This window comes from Papio anubis, chromosome 9, assembly GCF_008728515.1.
Source record: "Papio anubis isolate 15944 chromosome 9, Panubis1.0, whole genome shotgun sequence".
NCBI classification, from domain to species: domain Eukaryota; kingdom Metazoa; phylum Chordata; class Mammalia; order Primates; family Cercopithecidae; genus Papio; species Papio anubis.
The window spans coordinates 108,145,878-108,173,101 of record NC_044984.1 but is presented as its reverse complement, the minus strand read 5'-3'; the positions used below and the strand labels follow the sequence as shown (position 1 = coordinate 108,173,101).

Sequence of the window (27,224 nt, the reverse complement as noted above, 5' to 3'; positions counted from 1 at the left end):
CGCCTGTGAGGAAGGACCCCTGGCTCCCAGAGCTGCGGTTTCTTCATCTGTAACATGGGAATGATAAGGCTAACAATAGTTCACATTAGTGCTATGTGTGTTTCATTTCACCCTCATCACCACTCTCTGAGGGTAGGTGTAATTTACCCATGGTAATGTCCACCTTCCAGGGCTACCACTTGCTTGTTCATTCATTCCAAAATACGTTCAGGCTTCTACCCTGAGCCAGACACTGGGCTCACTGCCGCAGGTCCAGTGATGAGCAAGATAGATGGGGCCTGGACTCTTGCAGAGCTGAGCCCTAGCCCCGGCCAGGGAAGGCAGAGAAGTAAACAGGCATGCACCCCACAGACCCCTGGTCAGGGAGCACAGTGAGCGGTGACACTGTGGATGGGGGCAGTCACCCCAGCCTTGAGGGGTTGGGAAAGACATCTCGGGGTAGTGCAGTTAGGTGAGGCCAAGGCAGGGATGGAGGAACCAGCTCACCCAGTGGCTGTCTGTGGCTGTGTTGAGAAAGCAGCCAGCCTGGTTTTCCCTGTGCCTCTTAGTTGCCTCATACCAGCTCTGAATGCTCTCAGGCTCCTGCCCCTTAGCCACCGGATGTGCCATCCCTGCGGTGCCAGTGGCCTTCTGAAGACCTGGACCCAAAGAACCATTCTTCTGAATGAGCTTACAAGAAAATTTGTCCATGCCCTGCCCTCCCTGTTCAAAGCCAGCATGGCAGAGGGGCTTGGGTGGAGGGAAGAGAGACAGTGTCTGTCATGGGATGCATTCGCCTTTAGGTGGCAGAATGAAGCAGGGTTTGCGGGCTTGACTCCTCAGCTCTCCAACCTCACCTTGTCCCCACCTGCCCAGCCTCTGGTCCCCAGTCCCGGCTCCCATCCAGCAGGGAAACCTGACCGGGCTCCACTCCCCACATTCCTGGCTCCTTCCCCTCCTTGGGAGGCTGGCCTTGTCACCAGTGCATCTCTGTTGTTTTTCGTTGCCCACACAGAGGAGGCACCAGGAGGGGGGAACAGAGCTGCTGGGGAGAGCTCTGAGGAGACGTGCAGATTCATTTTGAGGATTCATAATGCCGCATTTACACACCGTCCTGCCTTCAGAAATTGGGCTGGCAGATGCCTGGTCATGCTGACAGGGCTGTGGGTTAACGCTTTGGATTTAGCTTATATCATTTCATGAGAGCTTACGGCCTTTACTGTGTTTTTTACCCAATCGGTCTTTGGCCCCAAAGCATCCTAGACCATCGTGCGTATGTGTGTGTGCCCAGGCGGCCGAAAGTGTGTGTAGATTTTCAAATAAAATAATACCTCTCTTCAGATGCCGTGCACATTAAATATTTATCAGCAGCAATTTGTACGTATATATTTGATAAATGGACATTAGGAAAAGATTGGGGGGTGGGAAGTGAGACAGGGAGGCAAGGAGGCCTGAGAAAGCCCTATCCCTTTGTCCTACAATTTCTCAAAGGTTTAATCTGGGGGAGAGGAGAGGAGGGAACCAGGGGGGATGGTCCAAGGCTGTGGTTACCGGTTTGATCCCTGTCAGGAGAAGCCAACCCATTTTCTTCTCCAGAGCTTTGCCTGACTTTGGCTTGGAAGATATCGAAATGAAAGCTCAGAGGGAGGGGAAGCAGGGTTTAGAGGGAGTCGCTGCGTGTCATTTGAGCGCTAAAGAAACACATGTCCCACGTCCCAGGTCCTGGAGAAGGGGCCCCGTCCCATTTGCTCAGCCTGGGGTCGCCATGTGCTCAGCTCAGACATAGAGGCAGTTTGGAAAGGTCAGGCAACCCTGCTGGTCCCATGTCCAGAGCCCCGACTCGCACACATGGGCAGCACCTTGACCTGCCCAGGCCCCCCAACCCGAGCCTGACTACTTGTGTACTAGGCAGGGTCCTCCCCAGTGCATAGTTACCCCACAGGGAAATGGGGCCCCATGGGGGCAGAGAGTCTCTAGCTAGTTGCAGAGGAACTGAAAATTCTCCATTCACATCTCCAGCCCGATTGTTCCCTCCCTGCCCTGCCTGATGGCCCGGGCCTGGGAGAAGGCCGCTCGTGCCCCTGAGCTGACACGTGCGAGCATCTGCGTGCCTGCATGCACTTGTCTTTTATAACCCAAAGGGATTTACGTGTGAGAATCAGTCCTGCCTTCCCGACCTCACTTGCAGGCCTCTAGTCTTAAACCCCTATATCTTGCCTTTTGTTTTTAGCACCTTTGGGGAGTTGAAGACGGTCCGCCTGCCAAAGAAGATGACCGGGACAGGCACACACAGAGGCTTCGGCTTTGTGGACTTCCTCACTAAGCAGGATGCAAAGGTGAGACCGTGGCTCCCTTCCCCACCTGTCCCGGCCTCCCCCTTCCAGGACCCGTTATAGGAGAGGCAGCCAGGCCTCTAACACACAGAGTCACCTCCTCATGCAGGTGTTCTCTTTTTGCCTTTGATTCTGCTTAATGTGTACAACATCCTTGGAGAAGATCCTGGGGATTTTGTATTCAGAGGAAGGAGCAGTTTCTGTGTCCCCCTTCCCTCCCCCTGTTTCATGTATGCAGGAACCTGGGACATAAACTGGGGATGGGAAGCAAATGCGTTTCCCAGGCCTCTCCAAGTCATCAAGAAAATTCCTCAGTTCAGGTGGCCCCGTGGGGTAGGCAGCATGGGAAATGCCACACAGAACAGTGCGGAGAGGGCAGAGCACTTGGAAAGGAGAGTAAGAGGCACCCAAGAAGCAGCCAAGGGAATGCATCTTTCCCTTCCTTTCTTCTGCTCATGGCCGGGGGTTCTGTTTTGTGCTGGTTGTCTGTGAGGGCAGCCCCGGCAGGTGCAGCTGCATGGAAGCGTGTGTACCGAAATCCCTCCAGGCTCCTTGAGAACCTTTTATTTTTTAAGCAAGGCGGCATCTCCAAATTGGTTCAGTGCAGCACAGCCAGGCTTTGTTCCTGCAGTGGGTGCTGGGCCCAGCCGCCGATGTGGGGCAGAGGCTGTGTGAACAAGGGCCCGGCTGTACCCAAAGCCACTGCCCTCGTGGCACCGAGCTCCAGGTCAGAATCCAGAAGGAAGGTAGTGGCAGAGCTGTCACAGTGGGCTGCCTTCCGTGAGCTCTGCCCGCAGGCGACCTGTCCCCTCTCAGCCTCGCTGTTCCTCAAGGCTAAAATAAAGTGACAGGGAGGTCTCATTAATGGCTGGGATCCCCTCCACCTCTGACAAGCTGTTCCTCAGAAGAACAGTGAACATTTCCTGGAATCACAGCCATTGGGCTTTAGCAGTCTGGCATCACAAGAGGCCCAGGGTGTGGGTCAGCTGTGCAGAACCAAAGGTGGCAGCTCCGGGACACAGCTGCGGCCTTTGTGGGCCCTGGGAACACACACAGGCAGAGAAGGTGCACTGGGACCCTCGGAGAGCCTCGCCAGCCACCTTTGTCTCTGAGTCTTGAGCTCAAGTGCCTGTTTTGTTGACACATGGCCATATTTGTCCAGACATCTGCTCCTCTCTCCTCCTGGCTGGCAGCCTTTCCCTCGCCTCACGTCAGGGACAGCAGGGAACCCACCTTGCATGCAGCAGGTCACGGCCCTCACCCTCACAGCGGGGCAGGCACGTGGTGCCCTGCGTTGGCTCAGGGTAGCAGCAGAGGGCTGCCTTTCAGAGCTCCCACCCGTGGCAGCTCAACCCACACTGGCCTTCCCTGTGCCACAGTTTTCTCATCTGTGAAACGAGAATGATGGCTGCGCCCCCCTCCCAGGGTTAGAGCAGGTGATGCATGGGAGACACTGACTCGGTCCTGGCATGTGGTGGGCACTCGATACTGGTACACCGTTTCCTTCTCAGAGCCACCCTTGGTCCACGGATTCATGCCCACATGTGGTGCTCTGTGGACAGAACAGAGTACAGGGCAGCATCTTTTCTCCACGGCATTCCACTGAGCTCTGGGTGCCTGAGGGGATTGGGCAGTGATGGTGTAGAAGTGTTGTCATCTATCTTATATCAGAGTTCCTGTAGGAGGCTGTGCTTGGGGGAGAAATGAGGGATTCACTCTCTGCTCCACAGAAATGTCTCTTACAAAGACCAGTGCGAGAGCTTGTCGTTACAGCACAAACTTCAAAGCCAGACTGCCTGAGTTTGAACCCCAGGGCTGCCACGAATCTCCCGTGTGACCTTGGGCAAGTGACATCCTTTCTGTGTGCCTCAGTTTCCCCCCTCATAAAATGGTCATAGGGTTTTCCGTATTTTCATAGAGTCATCGTGAGGTTTGAATGGGGTGATGATTTAGAAAAGGGCCTGGCCGCTGTGTACTGGCTGTTGGCTGTGATGAGGAGATGGAAGGCGGCAGTGATGACAATGGTGGTGGTCTGAAATAAGAAAGGGTTTTCCCCTTCTTATTTGGCCACCCACTGGGCCTCTTTTCTCACCCATCCACTGGACCTCTTGTGATGCCAACCTTTAAAGCCCAATGGGTGCTCCTCCAGGAAACGCTCACTGCTTTTCTGAGGAAGAGCTTGTCAGAGGTAGAGGGGATTCCGGCCATTGATGAGAGCAGAGCGCAAAGGCACTGGAGCCCCTCACTGGAAGCCCTCTTTCAGCACCCAGAGGTTCATGCCAGGTTGACACAGCCCTTGGGACATGGAGGGTCCAACCAGGGCGGGCGCCAGCCGTGAGCCCTTTGACATGTCACCGTTGGCTCAGTTTTGCTCGTCAGCTTTATTAGGACAGAAGGTGGACTCCCAGGTAATCGGGGCAGTGCGTGCCACTGAGGAAGTTCACCTAGCACCCAGGGGGTCCGTGCTTGCCACCCCGGGCCCGGCTGCGGATGTTCATTCTGAAGCCCAGCACAGCCCTCTAGTGATTTATGGAGGTGGCAGCTCCTCCCCCTCCATCCCTTGCCTGCCTTTACCCCGGGCTCCAGGAGGAGAAAGGGCAGCCGAGGACAGTACAGGCTCAACTCACAGCCTCTCAAGGATTGGCCCTTCTCCCTGTCAGGCGGCTATTTCTGGCCCCTCCATCCCTGTAGCAACTCTTCCCTCTCCCACACTGGGGCTTGTGCCACGGAACGCAGTGGTCTTCCAGGAAGGAGGAGCCCATCACAAGCACATCTTTCCTGCAAGGATCCCTTTGCTCTTTTTGTTTCCCGGGGAAGCTGCCATTGCTTTCTCCCTCCCCGGCTCCAGGTCTGTCTGGAGAACTTTATTGTCTTCTGAGTGGAACATTTAGCGCTCTCCACTGACCCGTAGAATCGTGCACACTGCATATTAGTGAATAGGATTCTGAATATTGTAAATATCTAGTTAGCTCGAGGGTGGGCGTGAGTTTGAAGAGGGAGAGCAGTAGTGCCAGAGACATGGAGTCAAAAGCATTGGTGATCTTTTTTATCTCAGCAGAAGGAATTTAGTGAGAACCCAGGGCTGGTAGAGGAGCCTCCATGATTCCAGCCTCTCAGGGCCAGCTCCCATGCATCCTCCCCGTGTCAAAGCTCTTAGGGAAGGAGACTTCCTTCAGAAACCCTTCCCAGGGTTCAGTTCAACCCTGACCCACTCAGATCCCCCGCCAAGGGCACAGATCCCATTTCCTGTCGTGGCACCCTCGATGAAGATAAATAGTCGCCCCCTGCGTTGGCATCGGCCACCTCTTGAGCCAGGAGGTCTACCCCAAGCAATCCTCAGATGGGAGGAAAGAAGGGAGGGATAAGTTGAAAGGAGGGGGCAGCTCAGCTCATTGTAGAAGCTGATGCTGGAAAAGGAATGGAGAAATGGATGGTTTCTGGGAGGGGCCAGTGCTGCGGCTTGAACCCCGGTATCACGACTCCCAGAACAGTGCCCTTTCCCCATCATCCATCAGTCCATTTGCCTGCTGGCAGAGGATAGAAGAATTAAGGCATCCCCTCAACACCACAGTCCTTGCTGTGGCCCTGAGCACATGCCGTCTCCACTGTCCCTGAACTGAGGGGTTTTGAGTTGTCTGACCTTTCTCCATGAGACCCACGTCCCACTGTGCATATCCTCGAGGGCTCTGTGATATCCATCAAGCCCCTTCTGGATTAAGCACACATACCTCCAAACTGGAAAGAGAATCCTAGCAAGAGGCTCCTCGAAGGCTGTTGTGGCAGAGCTCAGAGTAACCAGGCAACTGATGATAATAGCAAGAGGCTCCCACGAGCGTGCTGGCTTTGTATGTGACATTCACCGCACTCGCACTGCCCCACCCCAAGCTGCGGCAGCCCCAGCATCAGGCGGGAGATTTGCATCCAGTCTCCCTCCTCAGTCTTGCTGAGCATTTGCTTAGCTCCAGCGCTGAAGCAACCGTGGAGCCCTATGAATTGATGGGAAGCCCAGACCCTGGTCTGTTACTGAGCTGCTCCGGTGAACCGGGGGTGGGTCTTGACCATCTGCCCTCGTCACGGGCCCTGGTGACCAGAGGCCTGCTCAGAGGAAGCAGGATCGATGAGCTGGCATATTCTCCCAACCTAGGACATTCTATCAGCCCCTGATGTCCCGGGCAGTAAATGTCAGTCCCTCTGAAAGTGCTGGTGTTATCTAAACCTCCAGGTGTGATGATCTGGCATTTCTCAAGAGCCTTCCCCACGTGTGGAGGGAAGCAGGGGACAGAGGTTGATGGAGGAAGGAGAATGGGGGTGGCATAGGAAGTCAGTGGTCTCCTGGGGGGCCTGGGTCTACACCGTGTACATGGCTGTCAGTTGTGTTATCAGCGCCACGCAACCAGGGGAACACACAACCTGGAAGTTTCTAAAAGGGCAATATCTTTGAGTTGATAAAAACTGTCAACTTCTGGAAGCCCGTCTTTGGCAGAGACGGTGCAGGACATTTGCATATATAAGTTTTAATCCTCACGGGACTCTAGGAGATAGGGGATAGGAAGCCATTTGATGACTGGGGAAACCAAGGCTCAAAGGGACAAAGTTGCTTGCTCAAGATCATATAGCGGTACTTGGCAGAGCTGGGAAAAATCGAATTCCAAAGCCTGTATCCAGGGATTCCTCCTCCCTTCGTTCACTGATTCACTTAAATTCTGTGTATCTCCACACCAGGCTCTGGGTAGCGCCTCTTCTCCCTAGCATGCCCACCATCTCTCACCCAGCCCTGACACCTCACCAAGGAGAAGGACTCTCGAATTAGAGGGACACTTTGGAGGAAGGCCAAGAGATTGTCCCTTAGAACGTCTCTTGGGAACAAGTCCAGAATGAAATCAACTCCTCCCAGCCCCCAGAGGAGGAGTGGGCATTCAGTGAGCTGTCCCCACTAGCACACACTACCATGCTGCCTTCAAACCCTGCCAATCCCCAGGAGTAGCCTCACTGAGGAGGCAGCAGCCTTTCACCTGGGCAGCTGTACTGGGGATTCCCTACCAGGTGCACTCATCCCCATTGGCTGAGTGGCCACCAATAGCCATTGTGATTCCAGTTAGAAGCCGCCACCTCCTCTCTCTTTACCCAGACCAGGCTGGTCCTGGAGGAAGAAAGGAAGGGCACCACGGAAGGGGAAGACCACAAAGAATAGACTTGCAGCCCAGAAGCCAGAATATTAATTTTTTCCCATGCAATGCGCCTTTAATTTTTCCCTTCCCCAGGCCTGCCGTGCCTTTGTACTTTTGCAGTTGCAGCTGTTTTTATTTGCCGCCGCTGCTGTTGTTTTAAAAGGTCTATTTTCACATGGAATGTTATCCAATTAGCAGAGCAATGTGTTGGCTTAAATAAACACTTGGGGGGAGCCGGCTGTAGGGAGACGCGATGGTGGTTGGCGTTGGCAGGCAGAGCTGTTCGCACTGTGGTAAACAACCACAGCTTTCATTGTAGGGTCGCACCAGTTAATGTCTCCTTCCTCATTTCTCGCTTTTCCACTCTGCCAAGGGTGGGAGCAGAGGAAGGGATGTGGATATGTGGCCCAGGCCCTCCCCAGCCTAGGGGAGGCCGGTGTTTTGGGAGAGGCTCCCACTGGGCCTCTTGAGGAATATTCTGTGAACCTACTGTCTTCACCTGGCAGATTCCACCCAAACAGGACCTGTAGTGGAAGGGACCAATGACGAGCAAGCCAGACGAAGCTCATTAAGGCAGGGATAGCCTTCCTCCTCACCGGGTGCCCAGCGCACCCAGCACAGTGCTGAGCCATGTTGTGTGCACAGTAAACAATCACTATTAGATTGTCAGTGGCATGCATTCAACACGTTTGCTTAAACTGAGGGCAGAGAAGGAGGAGCGTGCTGCACGGTGGTGTGGCCTGTGACATGAAGCGGCCTCTTTGCAGCTGTGCGAACGTGGACAAGGGACTTCAGATCCCTCTAGCCCAAGTGACTCGTCCCCACACAGGCAATAATAAGGCTCCCCTTGAGGCGTTTGTGAAGACGAAGCAGAATGTTGCGTGCAAAGCGTTTAACACAGGCTGTGGCACGTGACACCAAAGAAGTGAGGGTGGCTGAGTGTTCCTCTGGGACCCTGGGGATCAGAGGTGCTGCAGCCTGAAACCTAGGTGTCCATTGTCCTGTGTGTCCCAAAGTGTTAACCGGAAGCAAATTCAGGAATTGGAGTTTTGTCTCCACTTTTCTGTTCAGGTGTGCATGTGACGTGTGTGCGCTCACAACTCTGTTGTAATTGTGGGCTTTTTGCCAAGTTTTCTTCAGCACAGCCCAGGAGGAATGGAAAATGTGTTTGGATCCCGAGCTTGCATTTCAAGGCAGGCTCGGCCAGCACACATATGTATGGGCTGAGACCTGGGATCAGGACAGGCTGCCCTCCTCAGACTGGCAGGTGAGCAGCCCTTGTAGCCAAGATGCAGTGCCAGGACGGATCCCTCTGCTAATTGTGTCCCTGGAGCTTCTGTGTGGATTGAGGCCTGCACAGTCCTACAGAGATGAGAGTGAGAAGGACTCAGGTTCAGACGTCCTCATTTCATATTTATCGGGCAGGCAGTACTAGTCATCAAGGAAAGGTAAAACTCCCAGCCAAGTTGACAGCTTTCCTCCCTTTTAACAGCTTTAAAATAATTTTTTTTTTTTTTTTTTTTTTTTTTTTTGACAATCTCGCTCTGTCCCCCAGGCTGAAGTGCGGTGGCACGTTCTCTGCTCCCTGCAACCTCCACCTCCTAGGTTCAAGGGATTCTCCTGCCTCAGCCTCCCAAGTAGCTAGGATCTCAGGCGTGTACCCCCATGCCTGGCTAATTTTTGTATTTTTAGTAGAGACGGGATTTCTCCATGTTGGCCAGGCTAGTCTCGAACTCCTGGCCTCAGATGATTCCCCCCGCCTCGGCAAAGTGCTGGGATCACAGGCATGAGGCACCGCACCTGGCCTAAAATTTAAATTAAAAAAAAAAAAAAAAAACTTTACCACAAATGGCACCAGCAACAGGTACCAGGAATTAGGCCCTTCCCATTGTGCCGGGCGTTGGGCTAAAGGAAGAGTTGCTGTCTTATTTATGCTTCCCAGCAGTTCTGAGACGCTGAAGCACCCCCATTTTACAGTTGAAAAAGTCAAAACTTAGAGAAGTTTTTTGAAAGTGGCAGGCCCAGGGCTGTGCCTGAGGGAGAGCTCAGAGCCTCAGCTGCGCCTGCTGCCATGGCCTTGTGGCTTGGTGCCCTTGGGTCCCTGGCATTGGCCCTCTCTCCCTAGTGGCTCTCTTTCCTCTCTCAGGGATGCTATAAATTGGCAGAGGTCCAAAGTGTGTCCCATCTTTGTCGCCTCGTCTCTTGTTTGCCTCACAGTCAGCTCCGCAGAGACTTAGAGTCGAATCGCACTGAGCTGAGCGAGCTGAGGAATGAGTGAGTGGGAGAGAGAGGTACCTCTTTGTCTGAAGAGTTCAGACAGCATCACCTGAAAGCGGACCCTGGATGTCTCTCCTAGGAGTTCCCCCTCAGCTCCGTGGTGTCGTTTCTGGGAAGGGACTGGGGTGGGAATCACCCAAGATTGTGCAGGGAGCTTGACTTACTCTGGGCAAACTCCTGCCTAGCAGACAGCTACCCTGTGAGGAGAGAAGCAGCTAGTGGTAGATAGATAGAGAAAGGATCTGTCTCTCTCTCAGGGTGATGGCATTAAAACACCCCAGGGAGGCAGACCCTCCTCCCAGAAGTCCCTTTGACCACCTCTGCAGAGAGCCCCCAACAGTGCCAGCCACTTATTCTGGGTGTTGGGGGCACAACGGGTTTGGGAGGGGTTGGTGTTATCCCTGTTTGGACAGATTTAGCGTCTGCTGAGAGATGCAGCCCTCTGGCTTTGCCAGAGACAGCTCCCTGGGAGCAGGAGGGGCCAGGAGAATGCCTTGGTCTTCTAAAGACAGGAATACTGTCCTCAGCTCTGCCCAGAAGCCATGGCCCTGGGCAGTTCTTCGCAGCCCCTTGGGATGGGAGTCCTGCCAAGGGCGTGCAATGCCTTTTGTTGCTGTGAGAGGAGGTCTGTCTCCAGGGAAGCTGCAGAAAGGTCAGGCCCAGCGCTGCACTGGCAGCCTTCCAGTGCCTTCCCAGTTCTTGAAAGAGGCCGCCAGGCTGGGCCACAGTCTAGCCTGCGGCTGTCAACCCCACACCACCTTAGCAGATTGCCTTCTAAGGGAATTCAGAAAAGGCGGCAGGAGGCCAGGCCTCTTGATGCCTGGAGTCCATGGCTGGAGTCAGAGGAGCTCAAAGAGCTATGATTTCAGGACAGCAGAGCCAGAGAGCTGGATCATGAGGGCAGCCCTGAAGTCTGGCTAGACCTGCTCAGAGCTTTCCTGGGTGGGCCTCAAATTCTGAGTAGGGCCAAGGCATGCGAGACACCCAGGGATCTGGCAGGAAACAGAATCTACCCCCACCCCCAGGTGGTGTGAATGAAGAGGTGTTGATGGAGGTATAGGTAGGGAGAAGGGACTGCCCAGGGATGGCAAAGCCCCCAGAACTGTCATCTCACTTAGGCCAAGAGGAGGGTTGGAAGGAAAGGCAGGGCTAGAGCTGCCGAGAAGAGACCTTGAGCAGGAGCTACAGCCCTGCGGGGAGGGGGAGGGATGCAGCACCAACCTCTCTCCTCCCTATTCCCCTCTTCCCTCTTCCTGTCTTCCCCCTAGTCTCCCAGCAGTGCCGCCCATTTGCTTCACCTCAGTAGATACCAGAGGCCGAGGAAGCCCTCGTCACATTGTGCAGAGTCGACTCCCAAAGTGTAGAGGATGGGGGAGGGGGGCCAGGAATAACCAGTCCTGGCCATCAATGATGGCAGGAAGTACTCCCAAGAATGGAAGTGGCTTCTCTTCTGTGACGTTCGTTTTGCTGGACTCCTGCATCCTTGGGATTCTGTGCTGGATCTTCAGGCCTCTCCAGCAAACCAGCTGGAGGTCTGACATGCGATCTCTCAAGCCCTAGTGGTGCAGGTTACTGTTCCTGTCCTGCAAGGCCCTGAGCCAGGCATGTTGGGAGCAGAGCCATACCCAAGATTATTTGTGTATCGTTTCAAAAGGCCAAATGTCCCACTCATCTGGATGGTTGGGGACTACCTGCTCTCTCAGAATGGGACACGCTCTTATCCCCGCTGCGCTTGTAGTCTATAAAGTGCAGGGGTTTGAAGGGAACTGTGGCAGGACATCTAAGCCAGCCCTCCGTCCCCAGCTAGGACCAGCCTAACCATCTACCCCAGTCTGAAGACGTGTTCTCAAGACCCCCAGTGAAGGAGACGCCACAGTGTGCTTTGTGAACATTGACTGAGTGGCCTCTGCCCCAGCACCAGGCTGAGGATCTTAAGCATGGAGTGCCTTCCCTCCAGGGTTCAAAGTCGAGTCAGGAAGACTGGCACACAGAAGGCATTATGGGGCAGGGAGCAGGTTCTGGAAACGGAGGCCGGGTGTCCAGGGCACAGGGAGGGTGCCTGGCTGTTGCCTGTGCAGGAGGGGCAGAACCCTCCCTGGGCCGTCTGTGTAAGAGGCCCAGAGACAACATGTAGAGGCCAAAAGGAAGAAGGAGAAGGAAGCTGACCTGCATACAAGCCTTGGCCAGTGCCTCAGTTTCCCAGTCACTGAAATGGGAGAATAATACCTGTTCTCAGGAGTGGGCTGAGGTGATATGCTTGGAGTTCTGTGGAGCTAGGAGATAGGATCATCCATGCTAAAAAGGCCTTTGATGCCACAAAAGGAAAATCAGACAGACTTGGAGAGGAGCAAAGGTCTAGTAACTCCTCCGTCTCCTGAGATGAACAAGCCCGGGGGCTGTTTTGGCAGAGGAGCACCATGCCTGCAGTTGAGGTTTAGAAAAACGCTTGCGAGAAGGTGGAGGTCAAGTTTTAATGGGATCACGTGTAGGCGGAGACCAGGGAGGATGCTGCTGGTGAACCTCTCTGGCTTGCACTTTCCCCTCTGTGATGGCTGGAACCTTCCAAACTTCTCACAGTCTTTCCTGTGCCAACCCGAAAGCCCCTTGAGGCCCGGGCCTGCATCTTCCTCCTCCTCCACACCTGCCTTACCTCCTAGAATGTGTCAAATACAACAAGCTCTTGTTACGCTCTTTTAATGAAACACAATTACTCTGGATTATCCGAGGCCAATTTTAGCCTCAAATCACTATCCTCATACCGCCTGCGACAGTTTGAGGCCACCATATTCCAGCCACCCAGGCAGTGGGAACTCGGGAACGCAACCTGATTTCATATTAACCTGCGGGGACTAGAACTCAGCAGGGTAATTCTGCTATTTTTGGAGAACCACGTATTGTGCTCTAACTTCAAATACAAAAGAGCTTTTGTGTCTTACCTTCCCTTGTCCCCGCTCTTTAGCCTGATAATGAAAAGTGGAAGCATACGTCATCATCACAGCAGCCAATCTTAAGTGCCACATATTATGTGCCAGGCAGTGTTCTAAGTGTCAGACTTAACAGTTCTCTGAATTCTCACTACTTTTTGCTGCTGCCCTCCTTTTACATATGAGGAAGCTCGGGCTCAGAGAGAGAGGTTCAGCAGCTTGCCTGAGATCACACAGCTCGTAAGCAGTGGAGCAGGGATTTGAACCAAGGCAGGCCAGCAGCAGAGCCCACCCTCTCTAACTGCCATGCCACCTCCCCTCTTACCGTGAAGAGCTCTTCCAGAGAGAGGCTAGTAACGTGTCAGAGGAGTGCAGAGGGAAGAGAGGAAGATTTGTGAGAGGTGATGTCAGAAAGAAACCAGGAGAGGGAATTTTTGGTGACTCCTGCAATGAATGGAGATCTCCAAGGCTTTCTGTGGTACAGGAATGGAGAACTGGCTTCTAAGGGAGAGAAAGAAACATTGAAATCTAACAGTGGGAATCAGAGAGGCTGGGGTTGGGGCCTCTCACCCAGACCTACCTCCTGAGATCTTATTCCATTCTTGAGAGTTCCAGCCTAGCATTCACCAGATGCATCCCCTTGGCCACCCCCACCCCACCGTGTCCCCGGGACCACAGCTCCTCAGGGACCCTGGCACGAGGATGGAACATCCGCCATGCCAGACTCCCCACCAATTCCTCTCCCCTGCCTTAAAACCCCAACTCCCCCAGTCAAGCCGTTTCTCTGCCTCGCCAGCTGAGAACGCGTGTGTTTTAAAGCTCTGAATGGGCCATTTCGGCTCGGAGTCCAGATGCATTTTTATATCCACATGGAAAAAAAAGCAGAGGCTCTGCTGGCAGTCAGAAAGAGTTTTTTAAATTAAAGTTAAAAAAAAAAAAGGAAAGAAAAAGTTTTCTGCACCTGGTCCTTCTCAGAACAGCACAGAGGAGAACAAAGCGTTTCTTTAATTTGGCCACATGTCTGGTTTTAAAAAGATGCATGTTGTCACTCCCTTTTGTCTTTTCGGATTCATTTGTTTATCGAATGTATATTATGTGCTGCCCTCTGTGCACGTTTTGTGTAAGTCCCATAGCCAGCCCCAACATGGATGAGGAAACTGAGGCAGTTGATTACCCAAGGGCACTGCGTCCTTTCCCTAGCGCTACTGTAACAAAATGCCACAGACTGGATGGCTTCAAACCACAGAAATGGGCCGGGTACAGTGGCTCAGGCCTGTAATCCCAGGACTTTGGGAAGCTGAGGCAGGAGGATCACTAGAGTTCAGGAGTTCAAGACCAGCCTGGGCAATGTAAGGAGACCCCATCTCTACAAAAAATGAAAAACTTAGTGAGGCATTGTAGCACGTGCCTTGTGGTCCCAGCTACTCAGTAGGCCAAGGTGGGAGAATCGCCTGAGCCCAGGAATTCGAGGATACAGTGAGCCATGATCATGCCACTGCACTCCATCCTGAGTGACAGAGCGAGACCTTGCCTCAGAAAGCATTTTAAAAATCCAGAAATGTGTCTCACGGTTCTAGAGGCTGGAAGTCCAAAATCAAGTGCTGGCAGGATTGGTTCCTTCCGAGGGAAACCCTGTTTGGTGCCTCTCCCTGGCTGCTGGGGACAGCTGGCATCCTTGGTTTGTAGACTCATCACCCAGTATCTGCCTCCATCTCCCCACGGCATTCACCCTGTGTTTCTGTCTTCACATGGCCATCCAATGACACTAGTCATTGGCTCAAAGCCTTTCATTTTCCAGTATGACCTCGTCTCGACTGATTACATCTGCAACTACCTATTTCCAAATAAGGTCACATTCTGAAGTACAGGGGGTTAGGACTCAACATGACCCCTCTTGCGGGACATGGTCCAACCGTAAGAGCTACATTGTAGATAAGGAGCACAGTTGGATGGGTTTCCATCCAGACCCTTCCAGTTATATGATTCCTCACGGCATAAAAGAAACAAGAGCAGCAAACCCCTCCTCTGCTTGTACCAACTGGTGCTCTCTGCAACCCAGAAGCAAAGCAAAGGGCCTTCTTAGCCACTGTTGCTCTCCACTGCCAATGCTTGAGCACCTGGAGCCTACTGCTTTTTAAACCACTGCCTGCCCGAAAGCTCTCTGCTGACAGAAAGCAGCTACAGATGTGATGTCTACGGTAACAAAACAACAGCAACGAGAAGTAACATCTATTGAGTAATTATGGTGTGCCCATACTGTTCTAGACACTGTGTTGACTCGTTTTTGTCCCTAGAACCCCTGAGATTGGCATATATGAGCATACTTGTTTTATAGGTAAGGAAAACAGAGTCAAGGCACATTTCTTTAACTTGCCCAAGATCTTCAAGTTAGGACCTGCAGGGTCTGTCCTTCCTGAGCAGGGTGACCTCAGACTGCGCCATAGGAGTGTTTGGGGATGAGCCCATCAACTCAGGGTGTTCCTGTCCAGTGCCATTGAACTTGAGACCTAGCAATGTTTAAGACGGTACTGATCACTACCATATGAGTCCATTCCCATGAAATGTCCAGAATATGCAAATCCATAAAGACAGAAAGCAGACTGGTGGTTGCCAAGGGCTGGGGGACTGCTAGCTAAGGGGTGTGGGGTTTCCTTTGGGGGTGATGAAAACGTTCTAAAATGGATTTGGTGACATTTCGCACAGCTCTGTGATGATACTAAAAGCCATTGAATTGTCTTCAGACAAGCGGTGTATACAGTATGTGGATTCTATCTCGGTATAGCTGTTGAAAAGCAGGAAGAGGAACCAGGCAGCATGTGGGAGTCGGGAAGAGCAAAGAGTGAGCGGGAACAGCCTGTGCCAGGACCCAGGCTGCTGAGCTGGGGGTGGGAGCTGGGAGTACAGGACTGGGGGAACCAGCGAGGAGGCAAAGGGCACTGGCAGCGGAGGCGGAAGGGGCCCTCCGAACAGCGTGGGGGACAGAGTCACCAGGGCAGTGAAGGAGAGCGGCACCCAGTGACACCCAGAGGCCTGCACGCTTGTCATCTGGCGGCCAGCCAGGGCTCGGCTTTCTCAAGTGGCCACCATGCAGACAGCCGGGTGGGAGGCGAGCCCACTAATGGGGTCGCCCTCCACAGATCGGATGACACGCAGCAAATAGACGGCTGCCTCGGCCCAGGCACCAATTACAGCCCAGACGGCGGATATATTGACTGCTCAGTCACTTGCAGCTTTCTCCCTGGGAACGCAACCCACTAATTAAATAGATGCACCCAACTGCTCCCCAAACCCTCGCTGGAGATCAGATGTCACGGGGCCAGAACCTGGGCTTTGGCATCTGAGACTCGGGCAGGCAGCTGGCGGGCAGAGTGGAGTGTCTGCCGCGCTGATCCAGCTGATGTGCAGTTTTGTTTCTTGTCCCTCTGCAGAGAGCCTTCAATGCCCTGTGTCACAGCACCCACTTGTACGGCCGGAGGCTGGTGCTGGAGTGGGCCGACTCCGAGGTGACCCTGCAGGCCCTAAGGCGGAAGACGGCCGCGCACTTTCACGGTAGGAGCGGGACGGTCTTTTGGGCTGATTCATGGGCCCCCTGGGGAACACAAGAGGTGGGGCATCTGAGAGAACTGCCCTTACCCAGCAGGCTATGGGCACAAGGGCTGCCAAGCACCTCCTGCTGGGTATCCTCCCACAGCCCCTCCAGACCTGCTCTCCACCTTTCTTGGGCACTCCCTGCCAGGAGGCTGGCCTGTGTGAAAGCATCCGGGTTCTGTGCCCTTTTGGGTTGCGGTCAGGTTGGGTCACTGGGCGCCTTGGCAGGAAGAGACAGAGGTCAGAGTGTGTATCCGCTCCCTGCCTGCCGGGTTGCCAGGCCACAGCTCGCAGCTGCTGGCCCTGTCCTCACAGTGCTCTGTATTCAGATTCCAGTGTTCACGGGGCAGGGATGCTCACGGCCTTCCTGGTGGCCGGCCCTGGGGACCACACTCTTGCTGATCACTTGCCTCCATGACCCCGGTGGAGGATCATCCACTCCCTGCTGGAGGGCTGATGCCCACAGGTCTCACTCCCCTCTTACCCACCTTGGTGGTGTCATGTGGCCTCAGTGACTATTCAGGTGGTGGCCAGAAAATACTGAGCGCCCGCTGTGCCCTCATGTACCCATGTGACGGTAACCAAGCAGGGTCCAAGGCTCAGGTGGAAAAGGCTGGGACACATTCCTCATCAGGTGGGCTAGAGAGGCCTCACTGCAGAGGTGTACCCAAGAAAGGGCTGCCTAAGCAGGAGGCCAGGGGCAGGGAGACCCCAAGGTTGGAGCAAGCTCGATGTGTGTGAGAAACAGGGAGGCCGGCATGGCTGGAGCTGAGGGGAGGAGAGAGGGAGCAGATGAGGTCGGCAGGGCCTCGTCTTCTCCAAGAGGTTGTGTTGAGTCAGGTGAGGAGAGGTTGAGACAGCCTCAAGAATCGCTCCACCCTGGGCACATGGAAGGTATGGCAGGTGCCCCTTGCTGTCCGGTACACACCCTCCAAACTTGGGATATCAAGGGGTACCTGACCTTGATCCCCATCTCCACACCTCTGCCTCCCATCGCAGAAGTGCTTCCACTGTGGCCTGGGCCCGGCAGCAAAACGGCGGCTGCTGGCTCTCCACCCACTTTGGATCCTGCTTACTTGGCGGTGGGTCACCCAGCTGGGGAGCTTCTCTGCCTTTTGCATGCCCAGAAAAGCCAGGCTCCGTCATGGGGAACAGTCCTGTCTGTAGTGCTACCTGTGGTGCTCTGAGGTCTTCCTGGCACACCGCCGCATTCCTCCCCACCTCATTGTCGCCTGGGTCCCAGGTCTCAGGTGCTTTCTTGGCTGGAGCCGTCATTGTGCCCTCATCCATCCCTTCCCTGTGGGGCAGCTCAGTGCCTCAGGTGTCACCTGGGTGCAAACTGGGTGTTTGCTGCCAGCATTCCCCAACCCCGCTTCTCTGGGTAGACATGGAACCTGGAGCCAGGAGTGATTGTTCCCTCTCCTGACCGGTGCGGCTCTGTTGCCAAACCAGGCAGCACCTTGGAAACAGTTTCTCTTATGGAGATGGGAGCCTTCCAGTGGGGGCACTGGTCTTCCTTAGGGCGAAATGACTGGGCTTCTGAGAAGCAGTGTCTCAGCAATGCAGCAGGACTGCATCCCCCACAAGTGGACATGGAACTCCAGAGATAGCAGGGAAGACCCTTGATTCTAGCCCAGCTGCCACACCCTTCAGAACACTGCCTACTGCCCACACCCATGGTCTTCCCAGACTCCTCCTTCCTCCCACTGCACCTCCCACAGAGTTCATTGTTCCCCAGACTCCAGGCAGGATTGGGTGCCTTCGCACACGCTGTTCCCTCTGCTTAGAATGCCTTGCCCCTCACTTTTTTTTTTTTTTTTTTAACCTGGTAAATGCCTTCAAAACCCAGATAGAATGACACCTCCTCCAGGAAGCCTTCCCTGTTCCCTCTCCCTCCACAAGTATCAGTAATTTCTCCATCCTCTACTCTCCTCTTCTGTCACTGTGCTTTCCTGCCATGCTGTAACTTATTTCTTTATGGTTTGTTATCCTCTCTGGACCCGTGCCTCCCCCACGTGGAGGCTGTGTCATGCTCATCTCTGTTAGTGATCAGTTCTTCCCTGGGTCCCCCGTGCCCGGCACAGTACCTGGCACATGCCAGGCTCCCAGTCTCAGACTGGGGAATATTTGAGCTTAGACAAATGTGGAACCAGAGAAGTGAAGGCTAAATACACAGTTGCAAGCTCACAACTCAATAAGGCCCCAAATCCTGATGTGCAGAAAGAGAGCCTGTCCTTATCGACAACATTGACAAGCCCAAATGCTCCCGTCGGCAAATGTTTGCGTAAGGGACTCTCCCCAGAGCGGAGACGGGGGCCCACCTCCCCCGTCACCCCCATCCCCCACCCCCTGGGCCAGCTGAGGAGTGCAGGCTCAGCAGTTCTGCCCTGCCTTAGAGAGAAGCCCCCTTTAATAAATCGAGTTCCAGAGACAGCACTATTGCCTCGCCACAGTGGAAAGACTTGGCTGGCAGCATTTCTGTGGGATTGGCTGTCTCCACAGCCACTTACCAGCCAGGCCAAGGCCAGACGGCCAGATCAAATGGTAACAGTAACAATGACAGTTCTTCATTTGCCTACATCTTCCGATTCACTCCCCAGCAGCTCCATGAGATTAGCCCCATTTCACAGATGAGAACTGAGGCCTGCCAAACACTGCAGTCATTTATGACGAGTAGTGTTTATTAAGCACTTACTGTGCATCAGGGAGCCGTCCTCACACTGGCATCATCTCAGTGCTCACAGCAACTGTGGCAGCTGTAGGCAGTGCTGTGTCTAAGCGAGGAAGTGGCAAGGCTCGGACGTGAACTCCAGACCGGCTGTAGAGCCTCCCACCCCAGTCACCGGCCCCAACTATGTTATACTATCTAACGTCACAAAAAAAACTACTGGCCATGCGCAGTGGCTCCGGCCTGTAATCCCAGCACTTTGTGAGACCGAGGTGAGTGGATCACTTGAGGTCAGGAATTTGAGACCGTCCTGACCAACATGGTGAAACCCCATCTCTACTTAAAATACAAAATAAATAGCCGGACTTGGAGGTACATGCCTGTAGTCCCAGCTGCTTGGGAGGCTGAGGCAGGAGAATCACTTGAACCCGGGAGGTGGAGGTTACAGTGAGCCAAGATCACACCACTGCACTCCAGCCTGGGTGGCAGATCGACACTCTGTCTCAAAAAAAAAGAGAAAAAGAAAAAGTCCCAGGGCCTCATTAACCTGGGGCATGTGAGTGTTTACTGACTGCATGGCTCTGGCCCTCTGACTCATCCAGACCATGAACCTAAGATCTGCAGGGTTGCTTCAGAAATTGAGAGAATGAATAACGAATCATAATGATAAGCACTGCTGGCCCTTCAGGATTGGCACGGCATATGCTTGTGGAAGGCCCTGTCGTGTGCGTGTTTCGTTGTTCCCATTGTACAGATAAGGAAGCTGACATGCATAGATGAGATAAGGCCCCTGAGGGTGGGCTTGAGTGTCACAGCCACATGTTTCCACCCCTCTGAGTCCCTCTGGAAAAGCACTGCCCTCCCAGGTTCTGGAAGGGGACATCGGCTCTGGGCTCCCTAAGAGTGTCAAAAGATGAGCACTTAGGGACCCTCCCCCAGTGCCACGGGAGATGGGCCGAGGCCCCAGGAGGGAAGAGAATTCACACAGGAGCCTCATAGAAAGACCCTGTCATGCAATGGCAGCTTACAGGGGTATAGGCAGTGCCAACGGAGCAGCAGGATGCTGGGGCTCCCAGAGGGGAGCAGCGTCAGAGCTCTTACCGCCCCAGGGGCTGAAAGGGCAGGGGAGGAAGTGATGTTCCTGGGTTCCAGTGAGGACAGGAGCCTAGGAGCAGCTACCAGTGGGCACTGCAGTATGGAGGGACAGTGCCAGAGGACAGCATCAAGGCATGAAGAAGGGGCTAGGGACAGAACAGCTGCAGCTCTCTCTCCTGCGGCCCTCTGCTCTCCAGCCGCAGCCTCCCATCAGGCCATCCCACCTGTCGGCCACAGGCCCAGATTGTCCCTGTGACACATTCAGTAGGGTCAGCCTTCCGGGGATGAGCAGAACAGAGGATGGATGTGGAGGGACCAGACAGAGAATGTCCAGCATGTATGGTGACCTACGACCATGTCAGGGCATGTTGCCAGGGGTAGGGGTTGTGTTTTCCTGGGGGCAGGAGCAGCCCTGAGAAACAGTGCCCAGGTTGGAGAGGATGCTGATACGGTCCTGGATGTGACCCATCCACAGGGGTCAAGGCCAAGCACAGCGGAGTGTCAGACCTCCCTGCTGGCCTCACCTGTGTGGACCAGGAAGTGGCCTGAGAGTTTGGAGCCAAAGAATCTGAATTCCTCATGGCATTTTTCAGCACTGTTTTCCAAAGAAGCATGATAATCCCTTAAAAACAGAAGAACACACTGTAGAATACAGCAAGATGTAAGATGGGGATTGTTTTTTAACTAAGAATCCATGGAACTTTCTCTTCCAGTATGGCTGGCCTCAGAGGGACTGGGAACGCCTGGTGATTGCGTTTGTGTCTATGTGTGTCTCTGGCAAGAGAATCTTTTGTTTTCATCAGATTTTCTAGGAGATCATGGGCCCCAAAAGGTTTAGGAACCACCAGCTTAGGAAAAAGAGCATCAACTTTGGAGTCAGCAAGACCTGGATTCTGCATTCTGGGTGTGAGTCCCAGGGCAAGTCCCGGATTCTGCATTCTGGCTGTGTGTCCCAGGGCAAGTCCCGGATTCTGCATTCTGGCTGTGTGTCCCAGGGCAAGTCCCAGGCTACTGTCCTGGGGCAAGTCACTGCGCGCTGTGGGCTTCTGTTTTCTCATTTGAAAGATGTTGTTAACAGGGGTACCCCTTCTGGAATTGATTTGACAGTGATCAGGGAAGTAACAAAAGCCATAGTAGCAGCTTTCCTTACTGGGGACCAGGAACTTTTCTAAATCCCTTGCTGTGAGGGGTCTCATGTCATTCACACACCACCCCTGTGAGTGAGATGCCGTTCATCTCCCCATTCTACAGATGAGAGAACTGAGGCCCGCGGAGATGAAGCACCTTGCCCAAGGTCACATGGTAGTGAATGGTTAAACTTGGACAATATTCAGGTTTACCTCTCTCTCCGTCCTCCCCTGGGAGTGTGACACTGGATCGGGAAGGTGAGGTGATGGCTGGATATTCAGGTTTACCTCTCTCTCCGTCCTCCCCTGGGAGTGTGACACTGGATCGGGAAGGTGAGGTGATGGCTGGAGTGTGTCCAGCACAGAGCAGGCATGCTGGAGATGTCCGTCTCTCTCGCCCACTGAGACACCCGTTGTCTGATTGATGTCTCTGGGACACAGGAGGTGCCCACAGCAGCCTCAAATGTTCAGAATAGGCCCGCCAGCCTCCTGCCCTCCTGGCCGGACCCTTCTCCCCACCCTGTGCCCTTTTCCCAAGGAGAAAAATACCCAGTTCATTTGTGTCAAAATCCGCATTGTTCAGAGCTCCTGGGGCCCTGGCAGACCCTAAGGGCAGGTGGTGTCCGTGCCCAGTTCCCTCTCCCGGCTCTAGCCTCAGCCCTGAACTCTGCCAGGAAGGCACTCAGATCTCAGGTGGAGGCTGCCGAGCTCTGAGGCTGCAACAAAGAGCTCCCTGCAGAATGTGGGCCGCAGAATGAAAGGCAGGCATCCTAACCGTTCAGCAGGGCCTGGCAGGAAGATGCCGGTGACACTGTGGCCTGTGAGCTGCACTCAGGGACAGTGGGAGGTGGCCAGAGCAGATAGAGTGGAGCTTTGGCACTAGCCGAAGCCCTGATGTGGTCGGTGCCACCAGCATGAATTACCCTGGAGTGCCCCTGCCCCTGGACTCAGTTTCCCAGCTCCCAGGACTGGCCTCATCTCCCCTGGGTCCCTGAGGCACCAAGGTCATAGTAGAACGTTCAATTTGTAGTTCAAGCTAAATAATACCAATTATTATTATCATTACTGTAACTAGCAATCTTCATGTGTCAAGCCTTACTTGACAGCCAGGTACTATCTGCAAGTTTTCATGGGTACGAGTCCTGCAGAATCCTGGGAGGTAAACACAGGTCCTCAGATAACATCATTTTATCATAATTGATAAGAAAAAAATGGCTTCCCATCCAGGGCCACTGTCTGTGTGCAGTTTGCGTGTTCTTCCCATGGAGTTTGCCTGCTCTCCCCATGGAGTTTGCGTGCTCACCCTGTGGAGTTTGTGTGTTCGCCCCATGTGGGTTTTCTCCAGGTCCTGTAGTTTCCTCCCACATCCCAAAGCCATGCACGCTAGGTGAATTGGCACGTCTCAGTGGTCCCAGAGTGGGTGAGTGCAGTTATGTGTGTGATGGGTGCCCTACCCGGGGTGGGTTCCCTCCCAGTGTCCTGAGCTACCAGGAGAGGCTCTGGCCACCTGCAGCCCTGAACTGGAATCGTTGGGTAAATCATTATCTTCCTTGTTTTTATTAATCTGTCTTAAACGTATATAGTGCTCACATTTATTTCAGTGTTTAATATTTAGAAGTTTTGGTGTCTTTACTCAGAAGTTTGGTGATGTTTTTGTTATTAGAAATACATTTGTGTGTAGGAGTTTAGCTCTTGTTTACATCCATTAGCCTGTGGTAACATTAAGTTTGTTATACATCTTTTCACTGAAAGTTGCGAGATTTCCAAGAACCTATGAACCTGTCAATTTACTGTACTGTCGCAATCCTCTGTTTTAGAGGTGAGAAAACTAAAGCACAGAGAGGGCAAGTAACTTGCCCAAGGGCACCCAGCTACTGACCACAGAGCCAGGATTCAAACCTGTGTTTTCCACCGTCCTGCTGTACTGAGCCTTTGCATCAGCTGATCTGAGCAGCTGCCCCTTGCATTTTACCCGAATGTGTCCTCATACCTGTTCTGTGACCTCAGGCAAGTCGCTCTGCCTCAGCTCTGTCATTGGTACGATGGGGCCACGGCGCCCACCTCGTTAGGGAAATTGTGGGGCTCAAAGGGGAGGATGCCTGTAAAGGAGATGGCGCACAGCTCCTGGCACTTCACGTGCAGTCAGCAGATAGGATTGTCGAGGGGCCTCATTGTCCTTCGGGGCACTCACTCTTCCTTTTCTAGGTTGCCAAAAACACTCCCACTTTCCTTGCATTCCCGTCAGGCCAGGCTAAGGAGGATGCTCTCTGGGCAAAGGACCGAGACAGATGAGCCCTGGTGTTTAGAAGCCTGGGCAGTAGCATGTGTGTGTGTGTGTGTGTGTGTGTTTGTGTCTTTGTATGTAGTAAGTAGGAGGATGGGTATGCCTGACACATAAGCATTGCTTGGGACGTGTGTGTGTGTGTGTGTGTGTAGTAAGTAGGAGGGTGTGTATGCCTGACACATAAGCATTACTTAGGATGTGTGTGTTTGGGGGTGGGGTAAGGAAGAGGACAGGTATGCCTGACACATAAGCATTGCTTGGGGTAGAATGTTTACATCTAACCACAGATGCCACCTGTTCTTCCTTGTCTCCAAGGCATAGCACAGAGCCTGGCACCTAGTAGGAGCTTATTAGTGCCCAGGAGCCATGAGGAAGAGGAGGACTCATTGCTGCTCAAGCAGCAACCGTAATGTCCTGCCTTCTAAGGCAGTTACAAGAACTCATGCTCCACACCCAGTCTCCAGCTCTCTGCTTATCCAGGTTCCTTGTTGGCAGCCAAAAGAAGCTTGTTGTAAACCCCCCATCCCCTCCCCACCAAGCGGAAGCCTTCGTTTTATCCATTGTCCCTGTATAATGGCAGGGCATTATATTTTTCCTTGCAAGTTGATGCTTGCAAAACACCTGTCAAATTGAACAGCGAAGGACAGGGCTTTGAAAGTCATTGTAAAAGTTGGCCTGAGTAGGCAAAGACCTTGACACCAGACAGAGATGCTTTCAAAAGGGAATAGCAAGACAGACGTTTTTCCACCAAACTGCCTTCCCCGTCTCGCCTGTCCTCTTCCTGCCCCTGCCCGCTGCCCCACACCTCCCTCCCTTCCTTGCCGGCCAAGAATCAGGTTTCTCATCTCCAGCGCAGCAGCCCCGTGGTAGGTAAAGTGCTATTCTTCACTGCCTTGCATGTGGGAGTTTGAAAAGAGAGAGCAAGGAGGGAAGAAAGAGGAAAGTCCGCCGCTGGCTGTGTCCTTTTCTTCCCGAGCGTGTTACAAACCAGCAGGGTCACGGCATCGAGAAGCTTTCAGGGCCGCGGCAGGCCACAGTACCTGCGAGCGCAGCCGAGAGAATATAATGGTATGGAAGAAATCCGTGCGCAGAACCCTCTGTTTTACAGCACTCACAGCCAGGGAGGCTGGGCAAACAGGCTTTTATTTGGCCGGGAGCGTGGCTCTGCTTCCCGTGTTGTCTTATTCCAGCTGGGGAGGACTGATGGGCTGTGGTTAGCGTTTCTACCTTTCACCTCCAGAGCTGGGAGCGCAGACATGACCAGCATGGTGAGTGGCTGGCAGTGGCGCCTTCCCCCGCCTGCCCAAGCCAGAGTGGGCTGGGGCGGGAGATCTATGAGCAGAGCGCCCAGAGAAGTGCTCTTCCGGCACAGACAGGTGGCTGTCCCCATGGGTCACTGGCCTTTAGCAAACAGTCACCCTCCCAGCCTCACGGGGGGCAGGGAAGGAGCCTGCTTGCTAGAGCCCTGGTCCCAGCAGCCCCCACCGACCCCGGCCCCCACTGCCTCCCAGCCAGAATGTCAAAGATGCAGCTTTTCCCCCACACCCCTCCTCGTGATTCCCTTGTCATGCCCTTCCCCTCGTCCTCCTCAAGTGCCACAACCTGCCATCAGGTGCTCATGTGTGCAATTAAGATCCTTCTCCATGTGACATTTTATCCTCTGGGGGGGTACAAGGCCCTTTGCCCATCCTGCCTGGGCCCCATGTCTAGCACAGAGAGGAGGCGCTCAGTGACCATTTGTGGGGTGAAAAAATGAACATAAATAAGAACCTGATCATCAGAATGATGATTAGAATTTAATTGACCATCTAATAGATGCTGGACACTGTGTGAGTGTTAACTCGGTTCATCTTCACTGTCACCCCACAAGGAAGGAAGCCAGGGCTCAGAAAAGCTGGCTAATGTGCTCCAGGCCCCATGCTTAGCCACAGGTGTGCAGTCGGCACTGGAGCCCTGTGTGGTCTGAAGCCAGATATTCCTAACCGGGTGCTTCGAAGCACCGCTGGTCTGAAAAGGCAATCATGTAAGTTCTTATAAAGATCAAGCCGGGGGAAAAGGAAAGAAAGAGGGTGAGAGAGCTTTGTCATGGACCTACCATGTGCAGAGAGTGATACCGGGTGCTTTTACATAACTCAGTCTCATTTCAGGCTCACAGCTGCCTGAAGAACAGTGTTGCTCCCATTTTACTGTACCACAAACCAAGACCCAGAGCAGCCTAGTGCCTGGCCTGAAGGCACACAGGTCTGGACACTGCAGAACTGTAGTTAATGTCTATACCTGCGTGTTCTATCACACCCTGTATCCTCAGCACCTCCTAAATCCCAAATTGCCCTCTCTTTATTGGATCTGGACAGTTGCAAACCACAGCCTATAATCTATTTTTATAAATAAAGTTTTATTGCAACACAGCCATGCCCATTTGTTCATATATTGTCTAGGGCTATTTTGTTCCACTGCAAGGACAAAGTTGAGTGGTTGTGACAGAGACCCCACGGCCCACCAAGCCTAAAGTATTTACTTTTTGGCTCTTCACAGAAAGGGCTTGCAGCCCCTAGGCCTTGTGAAGTGGCTGCCCTTATTTTATCCAAAAGCCAGGGGTGGCTAGTTCCTCCCACGGTGACTTCCCCCTTTCTCAGAGTATATAACTCTAGAGGCATCATAGCTGCACCCCCAGTGCCCTGGGCTTAGATCTCCAGCTTCCCCAGATGGGAGGCCCCCATTCATTCATTCATTCATTCATTCAACAGTTCTTCACTGATGACCGTATTATCAAGCTGTGCTCTCAGCACTGAGGGCAAAGCAGTGTACAAAAGAGAAAATCCTCCCCGGTGGAGCTCATACTTGAGTGAGAGAGACAGATGATTGCCCCCTCCCCCGCCCCACCAAAAAAAGCAAGTAGCAACAAAGTTCTGAGGATACCAAGTCCTGGGGTGGAAATTAGAAAGGGTAACATATGGTTGGATGCAGTGGCTCACACCTGTAATCCCAGTGCTTTGAGAGGCCAAGGCAGGAGGATCACTTGAGCCTAGGAGTTTGAGACCAGCCTGAGCCACATAACGAGACCCCGTCTCTTAAAAAAGAAAAAATTAAAAAATTAGCCAGGCATGGTGGCACACACCTGTAGTCCCAGCTACTCGGGAGGCTGAGGTGGGAGGATCACTTGAGCCCAGGAGTTCAGGGCTGCAGCACGCCATGATTGTGCCCCTACACTCCAGCCTGGGCAACAAAGCAAGACTCTGTCTCTTTAAAAAAAGAAAAGAAAACAAAAGAAAAATAGCATAATGAGCTCTTCAGGGCCAGAGAGGGAAAGGAGAGATTCCAAATATGGTGGTTGGAAAGTCTTTCTGCCGAGTCAGCATTTCTGTGTGATACGAAGGGAACAACCAGCCAAAGATCTGGGGGGAACCATCCCAGGTAGCAGAAGCCACAAGTGCCAAGGTCCTAGGGCAGAGTGTGTTCAAAACAGGCAGAGAAGCCAGCAGGGGTTCCTCCCGGGGCCTTGTGTGGCCTGCCAGGAAGCCCAGCTTATATTCAAGGTACAGTGGGAAGCTCCTAGAAGATTTGAGAAGAGTCTCAGGACCTGATTCACACTGTCAGACCTCATCCCCTGCATTGTAGAGGGGCAAGAATGGAGGGCAGAGGTCCCATCCAGGCCAGCAAGGGCCCTGGAGCAGAGGCTGTGGAGGTGGGGAAGCAGGTGGATTGAGCATTTTTGGTAAAGGTAGAGCCAGCCAGACTTGCTTCTGGAAGGCAGGAGAAAAATCAAAACTGGTGCATAGTT

General features: G+C 53.4%; 1 protein-coding gene across 2 annotated transcripts in view; it reads left to right on the top strand.

The window, feature by feature from the left end:
* The window catches only part of RBM19 (RNA binding motif protein 19), a 142,036-nt gene that overhangs the window by 103,057 nt on the left and 11,755 nt on the right, over positions 1-27,224 (top strand). For both annotated transcript variants that reach the window (XM_009181773.4, XM_009181772.4), the window contains 2 exons: positions 2,210-2,315; positions 16,110-16,230. In XM_009181773.4, coding sequence (XP_009180037.3) covers positions 2,210-2,315; positions 16,110-16,230 — 227 coding nt within the window. The remainder of the gene's footprint in view (positions 1-2,209; positions 2,316-16,109; positions 16,231-27,224) is intronic.